The following is a 13,320-nucleotide window of genomic DNA, read 5'->3' on the forward strand; positions in this document are numbered from 1 at the left end:
CTACGCTTTTTTAATAATATAATTTTTAATTTTGCCACAAGGTCTTGCTAAGGAGCCCTGGTTGGGTTCAAATGCACAATCCTTCTGCCTCAGAGTGCTGGGATTATAGGTGTGTCCCACTGTACCTGGTTCTTTTCTATTATCATTGATCTAGGGTAATTGTGGAAAATACGAATTCATATTTTCTGGAGACTTGAGAAGTTTTTAACTAATAAAATAGCTGGAGGCAAACATCTAATATACTGTCATAATATAATCTTTGGTGGTGTAGCAGATTTTTGTTGTACACTGTGTCATTAGTGGATAAAGTTGGTACCATATATGGAAGAAGGAAATCTTTGGGAGACACTGCACTAAATAACTGGGAGCAATTTTTTATTAGGATGATTTGTGTCATTAGGCATGTAACAAAACAGCTCTTATCCTGCTAATATAAATTTTATGTTATGAAATTAACCCCAGAGGTTATTTCTTTCTAAATAAATTAACTCCTCTTTGCTGTTTGAGGCATAACAGTAGACATTTGCTCTTTGTTAGAATTGTGCCATTGCAATATTTGCAAATTTGGTGGCTTCAGTTCGCAGTAATGAACCTTACATCAAGAACTGAAGAGAACAGATTCGGATGTTTTTAGGGAGTTTTGCTCCCATTTCAACTTTAGTCCACTTCAACTGTTAAATTATAAGGAAGTCATGAACATTAATTTTATGACTCTGAAGTAGACGTGTGCAAACAGTACCTCTGTATTTCATATTTATATATCCAGAGATGACCATTCCTGGTAGCATTTTGAGTGATGAGTAACTCTTTTCACTTTTTAAATCATTATCACTGAACCTTAAGATTAACTTTTTAAAGGTAATCTTAAATTTACTTTTTTTACATGTGTATGCATTAGTCTTTGCTCAGCTCCCTTCACCTATACCATGTTTAATCTGATACCTCTTTTTTGTGCATATGTGACAGCTCTTTACATATTTACCCTTTTTATAATGCTATTGAATCCTTTCTCCAGTGAATGCTCTTTTTTCAGCTTTATAGTTCTAGTTTTATCATTTTTTTTCTTTAAGTAATAAAGTCATTTTTCTGCCTCTACAGTTTGGAAAGGCTCCAGTTTTTCACGGCTCTCCTTAGAATGTGGCATCTAAAATTAATCCCCATTTGAAATGTGACTAGGATCAAACACTGTAGGTCTGTTAAATTCTGAACAAATCAAGAGAAGTGTAATGTTGATGGAGGAACCATAAATTGTTAATCCTTTGATCTTGTGTTTGATAATAAACCCCTTTTCATATTTTAGACTGAGGTCACTATTGATTCTGTCTCCTAGTGGGAGCATTCCGTTGTACCTTTGACTAAGTTTTTTTTTGTGGTACTGGGGATCGAACTCAAGACCTTGTACTTGCGAGTCAGATGGCAGTACCACTGAGCTAAAACCCTGGCTCCTTGACTAAATTTTTTTTTCCTCATGAGTTTATTGGTACATTTTAAGTACATGGTACAGTTACATTCATTATTGGGATCTTGTACCTTTATATGACAGGTCTTGGTTCTCATTTTTTCCCCTTAACCTCTCCTCCCTCCCCCTTTACAAACACTTCATTTCAATTTTTTTCATTTTCTCATATTTTTTTCTTTTCCCTTATTAGCTTTCTCCTACCCTTCCCACTTTCCCCACACCTTTAGCCCCTTTGGACTAAATTTTTAAATTTAAATTTTATCCAATGATTATTTGAGTACTTAATAGATACATAAAGCAAATTATTTTTTTCAGTAACTTTTTCTAGCAACACAATACAGTATTCAGCTCTTTCATATATCAGTTGAATACATCAGTTTAGGAAGGATTGACTAGATATAGAAGATTTTCCAGGTTGAAAGTGACATTGACTCCTTAGCTATGACCTTCAGCCACCTTTGTAACCATTTTTACTATATAGCATTTCTGTGCTTACTTTGTACGCAGGGATATCACTTGAAGGGCCTGTTGTATAGGTTTTATCAGAGTCAACATATATGTTGTGACAGTGACATTTCCCTAATTTGCTGCCTTTTAACCCTATAAAAAACTCTCCCCATAAGATTTGTGAGCCTAGTAATGTTCACTTATTAATGAATATTTTTTTAATTTTATTTTTTTGTGTGGTACTGGGGATCGAACCCAGGCCCATGCATGCTGGGTAAGCACTCTACCCCAAATCACGTCCCCCTGAACATGAATTTTAAAGTATTTATAATGATTTATGTATTATCTTCCTCTATCAGACCCAACAAGATTTACCCATTTCTAATTTCTAAAATATTTTTTCCTGCTTCTTAGAAAATCAAGCCTATGCAATGAACTCCCTTTTTTGATCTTTGTGAGTTCTTAGAACGCTGACAATGATTTTGCCTCTAGAATGGCAAAACCTTTCAAAACACCTATGAGAGTAATTTGCGGGGGGGGGCGGGGATCGAACTCTTGTGTTTGCAAGGCAAGAGGCGGAACCCTTGAGCTAAATCCCCGGCCCCCACAAGAGTAATTTAAAAACAAATATTTGAACTCACTGAGTAAGGCTCCATTGTCAGATCTCACTTATCTTGGACCAGAATTTCTTCTTAACCATCTCTGTACCTTGCCTCTATTTTCATTAATATGTCTGCCATCCAGAGGGATCACATTCAGCTTGATGTTTGATACATATCCATATCGCATCTTGATCACTTTATTCCCCACCCCTTCCCCTTTCCTCTTCTCCCCCAGAGGCCCTTTCTACTTCCCTGTTTCTTTTTCTTTTTCTTTTCTTTTTTTTTGGTACTGGGGATTGAACTCCGGTCCTTGCACTTGTACCTCCCTGTTTCTTAATGTGGTCTTTTATTTTGCCCTACACCTTTTCTTCTGAAGATTATTCTCTTTCACCAAGAAGATGGAAACACACCAGTTTTGCTTTATCCCTTTGTTTGGAGTGGTATTATACCATCGGCCTTCTGTAGATGTATTTCAACATCATTTTTCATTTCTTCCTATAAACTATAGATTTACTATGTCTTAATTCATTTTCATCTTTAGTCTTCCCAATACCATTGTTTTAACTTAGACCTTAAGCTTTTTAAGGATAGGAATAGTGTTTTGATAGTATTTATATCCCGGAAGGGCATAGCCTGTGCCATAAAGCAGAAATTTCAGAAATATTAAATTTATGAGAAAGTTCCCTGGAGAGCCTAATGTACAAAACATTCTCAGTTTTAAATCTTCTCAGAAATTATTAGAATTTTTTCTGCCGTCTTGGTGGTGCACACCTGTAATTCCATCACTCGGGAGCCTGAGGCAGGAGGATCCCTGTGAGTTCAAGACCAGCCTGGGCTACATAGTGAGTTCCAGGTCAGTCTCAACTATATAGTGAGACCCTGCCTCAAAAAACCAAACAAAAAAATTAAAAAAATTTTTTTTCCTTTAAGTTTCTTATCTTTTTGAATAAGCTTACCTTAAATTTCTGTCCATGCAGAATTCTAATGTTGTCTTTAGTGTTTTCTTGAAAACTGCTTTTCTTAATAGTGTCAGCAGTTGTGTGCTACACTCTCTCTGGCATGTTCTTTTTGACATGAATTTACACTCCAGCATGACATGGAGCTATGTCTTTCAGTTATTCATCTTTTTTGCTTCTTCCTAATTTTCCAGAATTCAATATACCAAACAACAGCCAATATAAACGTGGAAAAAAGCTTTGGAAAGTGGAAACTGTTCATAAGAAAAATCCCAGGATGCCCTTGGCTTTCCTGTCGGCCGAACGTGGCTAACGGCAGAACATGGCTACCGGCAGATGCCTAATTAAAGGCACTCCATCATTGCTGTTACCATTTCACACTTCGTCTCTGTTCTTTTGCTTAAAAAAGCAGCCAGAGATCAGTCTAGCTTTTATGACTAATTGCTTATAAAAACATTCTAAAATTGGGAAAAATAAGCCTATTCCCCTGATAGAGACATTGAAGTGAATCTTGGTTGGTTTGTTTCTCCGCCTCAGGGGCATAATCAACCCATTTCCTGCTTCAAAAGGAGTCAGAGCCTCCCCACTTCAGTGTGTTCACCTCGCAGAAGGACACACAAAAGCTGTGCTCTGTGTGGATTCTACTGATGATCTTCTTTTCACTGGATCAAAAGGTACTAGTAATTTTGAGGGTTGTATTTAATAGGGTTTCTTTAAAGTTAACTTTTCAACAGGCTCAAAAACAGTCACACTATTTAAGAATCTGATACTTGATCCAATCCCTGAATTACATAAAATATAAAACCACTGCATATTCAAAGAAGTAAAGCCTCTTGATGTTTTATGAGTGCAGGGTAAGAGAATAAATACATACATCGCCCTTCAGAATTTTGGAATTTACTGAATGCAAGGTTCTGGATTTTGTAATACAGGTTAATATACAGATTCACCAAAGATCATTAAAATATACACTTTGCTAAAAAGAAGATAGTAGCAAGCACCATTTCTATGCTATATGGGAGACTTAGGCACAGTATACAAACGCGTCCCATTTAATTTTCACAACAGTGCCAGTGAGTTACATATTATATCCTCATGCTAATGATGGGGAAACTGGGGATTCAACAGATTAAATAATTTTCTCAAGAAAATTTAGCTAGTAAGCAGAAAAACCAGGATTAGAAACCTTGGTCTGCTCGTTTCCAATCCTGAGCTCTTAGTCCCTTTAGTATAATTGCAAGCACCTAGAAATCAACTGTAAACTTTAAAGAGCTCTAAAGTAAAAGTCTTGGGGTTCAGGAAGGGGAGAGAGTATGTGTGGTTGTAAGAACCTGGGAAAGCTTTGACCACAAGGCATTTCAGATAAATGTTATAAGATGATTTGGATGCTGACATGTAAGGGTTGATAGTGAGGGTGACAGAATAAAACTAGCAGACTTGGAAATAAAAGTAGTGTATATTTGGAAATGAAGTCTGACTGGTTTAAAAGATAGAATACAAGCAAGAGAAGTTGCGGGGGCTAGGGTCATAAAAAGGAAGCATGCACAGAAATTTAAGGGGCTAGCAAGAAGTTTTAGAATTTAGGTATGTTGCAACATTCCATTTAATCAGCGTACATTTGTTGTTCATTATCTATGAGGGAAGTATGAAAAACTAGCTAGAACTTTTATAATAATGACAAGAAATTCCCTTAATGAAAAAAAGCTGTTGCATGAAAATACCATACTGTTCCAGCGATTCAGATTTATCTTCTTTACTTAGATACTTAACATGTCAAAAAAAAAATAGAAAAGTTTTGTGATTATGGTGATTATGTATTTGGGTCAATATAAAAATAAAGTCCATCAGTCCCCTGGTGGGGGAAAAGGGTATGTGTGTTTTTCATGAAAAGTGTGTTGTGAAGGCTGGGGATTCAGCTCAGTAGCACAGCGCCTGCCTTGCAAGTGCAAGGTCCTGAGCTCCATCCCCAGTACCGGGGTTGGGGTGGGGTGGGGGTGGAATAAAAGTGCATTGTGAGATGTGGAGGAGTGATCAAAGCAGAATACAGTATTTTGTAGAAACTCGTTCTAGAAGGACATTTTGAATTCAGGGCAATTTCAGGCAAGACTCTTTTGATATGATTATTTCAAATGTTGTTACAATTAACATTTTTAATAGCAAGTAATACATATGCCAGATGTCCCTGACTTTCATCTGATCTTTTATAACTACCTTGCTTATAAACCTGCTGTAGAATCTCAACCATGAAGAGGCCTGATACATGTTAATTGAATAATCACGATTTTACTGCCTCCGTCCCTTCTCTGAGAAGAGAAATGATTGAAATACTTTTTACTGGTAAGACAATCTGAGTAGTCCCTATTAACAGTATTTCCTCTGTTTTTGTTTGTTTTAGACCGTACTTGTAAAGTATGGAATCTAGTGACTGGGCAAGAAATCATGTCCCTGGGTGGTCATCCCAGCAACGTTGTATCTGTAAAATACTGTAATTACACCAGTCTGGTCTTCACAGTGTCAACATCTTACATTAAGGTGTGGGATATCAGAGACTCAGCAAAGTGCATTCGAACACTGACGTAAGTAACTAAGAAACTAATAGCCTAAGGAGTAAATAGTTATTTGTTTTACAAACCAAAGAAAATATAGAATTACCTGGCACTTCTGAGAGACTGTTATAAGTGTTCACAGTAAAAAAAAAAATAACCCAGACAAAAATAAGAAAAAACAAAAAAGATTGACAAAATAAGTGGCCAATATAAACAAGAAGAGATTAACTGTATTTGATTTGTGCTAAGTACATATTTCATGTTTTCTTCTCGCAAAGGTAAGATATTACATTTGCATACTATGTAATACTCAATGGAAGTAAATGGTTTATATTGCTTGCTTTGAATGAATACAATTCTTGTAAAATGGCTATAATTACTGTTGCAAGAAGTACTTGTAACCTTTAATTAAGAGGTATTGAATAAACGAGTATAATTTTAGGCCTCAGACTACTTGGAGGTTAGCACAAATTTCTTAATTGTAGGTTGTGTTGGACAATTGGAAGATGAAGTTTTTGCTCATTGTCTGCTTATATTTTATTATTATGTTATATTATAAATGCATTAAACAACCTAAAACAATGATTCTTCTTGTCATGAGATTGACAAGAATCATTTTATATAACTGAAACTGAGTAATTTTCATTGTTTAAATGAGGGATGGGAGAATTGAAAAGGTTAATTTTTACTAATTTGTATAGTACATAGATTATTAATTTTTAAGTAATTTATAATTTGAGAACTATAAATTATTTTCCATACTGAATATAAATCTCTCGAGAGAAGTTTTGTAGAAAATAATTATATATATGTTAAATCAGAAATTTACCAACCTAGGTGAATCACTAGCATCAAATTTGAAAAGGTTGGTTATAACTTAATATTTTAGAAGTTAGTTGAGAAGAGTTTTAAAATGGTTTAAAATACCATCTAGAATCTATCTGAGGAAGTAGAAATCATAGGAAGCTATAATTAAAACTTTAAAACATAGTAAATGCTTATCTATAATTTAGTTAAAGCAACAAAAACTGCATATAACTTAAAAAGTCCCCAATGCCCATAATCCAAAAAGGCAACTTTAAATACAAAAGGAATTTGATAAGCCCCTTCCGTAGAGAACTTCTGAAACCTGTAGGAAAATGAATTACTTTTATGGAATTATATCATTTGTTAAGTTTTTATCTTTTAAAATTAATCTTTTTTTAAATGATATTTTAGTCATTACTAATTCAGGGTCTAGCATTGTAATAGGCATCAAATTAAGAGTTTTAAACCATGTCATCCTCTTTCATTCATTCACTTAGCCACCAGACATGCATATGTGCTGAATATGTGCACTCTGTATGTAGTGACAAAAAGAGCAAGTTCTTCTTGTTGCCTATAAGCTACTTTCCTAGGAATTCAAAGCCTGATTCATGTCTGGAAATAGACTTGTTTTCCTTTCCTTTGTGTCTTATGCAGGTCTTCCGGTCAAGTTAATCTTGGAGATGCCAGTTCTGCAAGTACAAGCCGGGTTGTAGCTATTCCTTCTGGAGAAAACCAAATCAATCAGGTGGCCCTCAACCCCACGGGCACGTTCCTCTACGCAGCTTCTGGAAATGCTGTCAGGATGTGGGATCTGAAGAGGTAGGACTTTTAAGAAAGCATACTTGTTGCATATCACAAATACAACTTCAGACATTACTGACATATTTTTTTTTATGGAATCTGATTTTACAGTCTCAGAAGTAGATGTAAAATCATGGGTTTTTCTATTTAGCACAACCACTCTAAATGTCTCTTTTGTCCTAACAAACATACTCAGTGTTCCCTTCCTTTAATTTCCATTGCTGGGGGAAAATGTATGGAGGAGAAATAGAGCATATTTGTGTTATGATCGCTTAGTATTTGTCTGCAAATATGTTGTTTATTAGATAAAGGTGAATATGTATTCTTGTCTAAGTTTCACCATTTCCTTTGAAAGAATTATTTTTTAACATCGTTTAAACATCCTGAGTTTCAACTTTTCTCATTTATAAAGTTAATTTAATATAAATTAATATAAATTCTCCCAGGTTTTCTTATGAATATAAAATAATGAAACGGATATAAACTGTGAAGTATTGAAAACATAAAGGTGCTAATAAGAAAAAATGACAAAGTGTCAGGCTGCTGTAGGTCATCCCCTTGATTTTCAGCTGCAACGAAGTGTGAGGTTTTATGCTTTAGCTGAGCTTGATTTGAAGTGAAAATATGTAATAGTTTTGTTTTCAGCCTCTGACAACTGACATCACATATTTTTCTTCCAGCTCAATATCTGTCCTAGCCATTTGCATATCTTTATAAGAATTGATGAAATGGACCCCCTTCTGATAGACACACACACATATGTGTGCATTGGCACATGCAGATATTTGAGTGTGTGTGTGTGTGTGTGTGTGTGTGTGTGTGTGTGAAAGAGACAAGTGTACAGTATGCTTAGGTGAAAATGTGCATATGTATGTGATACAATAATATTTTTCCATGTTTTTGTTGACTTGGTTAACCCACGATACCATTCCTTTTTTCAAACACAAAGATCAAAAATTGTGACTGTCATATGTCTGTCACAATTTTAGACACTTAACATATTAACATTTATAATGAGGGAGTCCATATTAGCCATTAGCATTTATTTACAATTTTGTTGCTCTATTACCTAAGTGAAATTGCTTGGCTTTAGAATAACTTACTTAGGACCTTGAACTTCCACCATACAATATGTTGGTTTGGCCATTTTTTTAACCCTAATTTGAATAGAGTTTCATAGGAAACATAAAAAAGAAAATTAGTGAAGTTTTATGAAAGAATATAGGTTACTTCCTGTAGAGGCTTATTGCCATCATTCTAAGAAGTACTTTCAAACAGAGTCATTTTTCTTTCTTTTTAAAGGTTTCAGTCTACAGGGAAGTTAACGGGACATCTAGGCCCTGTTATGTGCCTTACTGTAGATCAGATTTCCAGTGGACAAGATCTAATCATCACTGGCTCCAAGGACCATTACATCAAAGTGTGTATTATCGAGTTGTTGGATTATATTTGCCTATTATGTAACAGGGTTGAAGTATTCAGACTCATCCAGGACCCTTTCTTTTAACCTGTTCATTTTTTCACATCTTCTAGTCTTTGCTTTTTCTTTTGAGTCTTTCCCTCATTCATAGGTCCTGGTTTTACTATTATTTAATTATGTACTCCCATTTTTCAGAAATAGAGTGGGAGAGATTTTTAAGATCTTTTAGCTCAGCCTTCCAGTGAGTAATTGACTTTCATCATCATTATCATCATCATCATCATCATCTTTTATACTGAATAAATCATGGCCATTATGGTTGCATGAAATTAGCAGATTAGGTGGGGAAAGATGCATAATTTGATTCCAGAAATGTTACATTTGAGGTTGAAACAGAGGACATTCACATGCAGGCCAGCAGACCATTGGAAATCCGGAGCTTGAGTTAAGCTATGACAGAAGTAGCTTTGAGAGCATCCAGATAGAAGTAGACGTTTGGGGAGGTAGAGTTGATGACACAGGTAAGGGAGAGAGGATATGTGGACAGTGTTGGAATACCCATGGCAATCAATAGTAACAGAAAGAGGATACAGTAAGAAAAATGCAAGTACTTCTTCTAGAAACTAATTGAGAGATGAGTGTCTTGAAAATAGAATAGGGAGAAGGATTTATGTTCAGAAGACTTCAGTTATTTATCTGCTTAGAAAATGGTGTCAGGGCAGAGGAAAATGTGGAATAATTGGAGTAGAGGCGGTTGATACAAGGGTAGAATCAGATCATAGATGTGAGGCTTGAGAAGAAATAAGTCCACCTGAGCCTCTGAAGATGGCAAGAAGATATTTGAAGGTCAAAGGAAACGTTTGAAATGGAGTGCCCCAAGTTTATATGGGTCACTCTACCTTTCAGGAAGACATTAGGCCCTCAGTCAGTAGAGATGAGGGCACCTAAGAAAACCGACATAATTGTGAATGGCAGCTTTGAGTAACTGGAGATGATCTCCAGGACTGCAGTACTGCCTAACAGTGATGAAGTTATAATTGTGCTGTTTATTTGAATCTCAACTGGATGGATATGTAGTATTTTTATTATTGAACACATCATTTCTGTACATTCCAGACACAAAAGGGTCTGGTTGCCTGTTTTAAAAGCCTGCAGACAGGAAAGCACATATCACACAAGCAAAATTGATGTGAAATAGGACTTAGATTCCTCCTTAAGGTCATTCATTTCAGGTTAATTAAAGACGTGAAAGTGGTAGGAGTTAGAATCAGACTATAGATGTGAACTTTGCACAGAGGTCAGTGAACTTCAGCCACTGAAGAAAGGAGGCTAAGTGTTACAACAACTAATTATAACAAAACAAATCATGTCAGATAACACAGCAGATATGTGTTTCTATGAATGCACACACACAGATGTTTATTGGAAAGTTAAATGAGATGACTGTTCTCTTTCTGCTTGTGTTTTTAGATGTTTGATGTAACTGAAGGGGCCCTTGGAACTGTAAGTCCTACTCACAACTTTGAACCCCCTCATTATGATGGCATAGAGGCACTAACCATTCAAGGGGATAGCGTGTTCAGTGGGTCCAGAGACAATGGAATCAAGAAATGGGACATAGCTCAAAAAGACCTTCTTCAGGTAATGTAAAACCTTCTGTAGTTTATAGACATTCAAAGCAGGCACGGTGCCACTGAGCTAAATCCCCGGCTATCTATGGACATTTCAAAACTACTCAGTGTTTTACATAAGAACCTAAAGAGAGTCTGTGTATATTTTTATTGTTTAAGGGTAATATTAATCAGTGCTTCCTCTTAACAGTTTATCAATTATCAGACTTACTAATTATAAGGAAGGAAGCATTCAGCACTAAACACTGTAAAAGGAGAATAGGAAAGAGTTGACAGATCTGGAATTGTCCTATACATGTGTTTATCAAATAAAATCAGTCTTGGAGGAGAGCAGTTGTGGTTTTTTGTTTTGTTTTGTTTTGTTTTTATTGGATGTGCATATATTCCAAAGAGTTTCAAGTTTAACTGAAGTCAACAGTAATTCCAAGGAATTTTCATCTGTAGGGGCATTTTCATTTATGTAGCAGTGATAGTGTATTTCTTACAGAATGATAGTTCTTCCATTAACTCTCCGGGAGAGGAATTAATTGATAGGTAAAATTCTGGGCAAGCTTTTCCTTGAACATGTTCTACATATGCACATGTGTTTGCTTTGCAGTTGCTCCCACTTTCCTACTTGCAACCAGCAGATGAAAATGATCAAGTAGAATAAACAGAAATAGAAAACACTTGGCGCAACAGATGCGTATACTGTATTTAAAGCTTTTCTTCTATGGTGTACACATTCGTGGTTGTGATGATATATTGTACATATAAATATAATCATATATAACATATAGTCATATGGTCTTATAAGTGTTACTTATTCAATATTAAAAATATAGATTACATCTGACATTTTGCAAAAGCAAAGCAAAAGTATTAGGCATCTGTATTCTCCAGGAAAGGTTTAGACTGATGATTTTGTGTGGCAGTCCTTGTAGCCTAAGTATGAGGTTGTAGTTTTCAAACTCATTTGTCAAATACATTCTCAAGAAAGGTGAGATATTCACTGTTTGTGAGTAGGATTTGATATTTGAAAAATCTTGGATACTTTCTGAATTCTTTCAATTCTATAGATTTTTAACATTTATAGGCTTTTAATATGGATAACGATGATGGAAATTAATGAGGCAAACTGGGAGCAAATTACAGTTTTATTTCTTTAAATTGCAGATTTATTATATAGAACATAAATGTGTGTGATTTTCACACCATTCAGCATTCCAAGTGTTGAGTTTTGTCAATGAAAATGTAGTTTAATTTGGTATGAAAATGTCTGGTTTGGAAGGTTGCCCTGCAGCTGATCATAGCTCTCACTTTCTCTGTCTCTCTCTGCTTTTTGTTTTTTGTTTCTCAGCAAGTTCCAAATGCACATAAAGATTGGGTATGTGCCTTGGGAGTGGTGCCAGGCCACCCAGTTTTGCTCAGTGGCTGTAGAGGGGGCATTCTGAAACTCTGGAATGTGGACACGTGTGTGCCAGTTGGAGAGATGAAGGGTCACGATAGTCCTATCAATGCCATATGTGTTAATGCTACCCACATTTTTACTGCATCTGAGTAAGTTATTCCCATATGATTTTGCTTTATTGGTTGTTTGTATTCAGATTTAATAACTATTATCAGTTGTAAATATCTAGAAACATGAGCATAGGGGGGCCTGCCTGTTCTTATGTCTGTTTTAAGATGCATGGTTTATATTTTTCAATGATAATATGAGCACTGAATTGAAATCTCAGTTTACCCGACAAAAATATTGTCCTAGCTCTGTGATTGTAACAGTGGGTCTGCTGCCACATCTCTCTTTGATGATTTTGTATTTAAAAAAAATTCATAGATGACTAATTTCTAAAGATTTTTGTTTTTAGAAAGGCAACAAATTTCTCATTTTTCATATCTGTAACAAAATTCTTAAAAATATTTCATGCCTCTCCGCCCTTTTAAAGTGTAAGTACATAACATTGTCTCCTTCCTCCTTCATGTGGACGTCAGTGTTGATTTTTGTTGTTGCTGTTGTTTGTTTGTTTATTTGTTAGTTCTTTTTTTTTCCTCATTGAGTTTCTTGGTACATTTTAGGTATACAGTACAGTTACATTGATTATTGAGATCTTGTACCTTTACATGACAGGATTTGGTTCTCATTTTTTCCCCTTGTCCCTGCCCTCCCTTCACCCCCTCCTCCCCTCACCATTTACAAACACTTTATTTCCATTTTTTCATTTTCTCCTGTTTTTCCCCTTATTCCCTTTCCCCTACCCTTCCCACTTTCCCTACACCTTTAGTCCTTTTCTTCCTATTTCACACTGTCAAATTAAAGCAATAAAGTTAGGGAAGGAAGAAGTTAAACTGTCATTATTTGTAGACGATATGATACTCTAAATTGAAGACCCAAAAAACTCCACCAAAAGACTTAATTGACACTTTTATCAGAGTAGCTGGATACAAGATCAACACCCAAAAATCAATAGACTTCTTGTACACAAATAACAGACTAACTGAGAGAGAAATTAGGGAAACAATCCCATTCACAGTAGCATCCAAAAAAATGAAGTATCTAGGAATCAATCTAACAAAAGAAGCAAAAGACCTCTACACTGAAAACTACAGCACTCTGAAAAAAGAGATCAAAGAGGTTATAAGAAAATGGAAAGATATCCCCTGCTCCTGGATAG

The 13,320-nt window shown here is 35.4% G+C and overlaps 1 protein-coding gene across 14 annotated transcripts in view; it reads left to right on the forward strand.

Annotated features, from left to right (window-relative positions):
- The window catches only part of Kif21a (kinesin family member 21A), a 131,359-nt gene that overhangs the window by 113,162 nt on the left and 4,877 nt on the right, over positions 1–13,320 (forward strand). For all 14 annotated transcript variants that reach the window (XM_033763599.1, XM_033763600.1, XM_033763602.1 and 11 more), the window contains 6 exons: positions 4,002–4,138; positions 5,860–6,040; positions 7,472–7,636; positions 8,921–9,038; positions 10,509–10,679; positions 12,009–12,208. In XM_033763599.1, coding sequence (XP_033619490.1) covers positions 4,002–4,138; positions 5,860–6,040; positions 7,472–7,636; positions 8,921–9,038; positions 10,509–10,679; positions 12,009–12,208 — 972 coding nt within the window. The remainder of the gene's footprint in view (positions 1–4,001; positions 4,139–5,859; positions 6,041–7,471; positions 7,637–8,920; positions 9,039–10,508; positions 10,680–12,008; positions 12,209–13,320) is intronic.

The sequence above is a fragment of the Fukomys damarensis genome, unplaced genomic scaffold, assembly GCF_012274545.1.
Source record: "Fukomys damarensis isolate Sample0158 unplaced genomic scaffold, DMR_v1.0_HiC HiC_scaffold_15, whole genome shotgun sequence".
Taxonomy (NCBI): domain Eukaryota; kingdom Metazoa; phylum Chordata; class Mammalia; order Rodentia; family Bathyergidae; genus Fukomys; species Fukomys damarensis.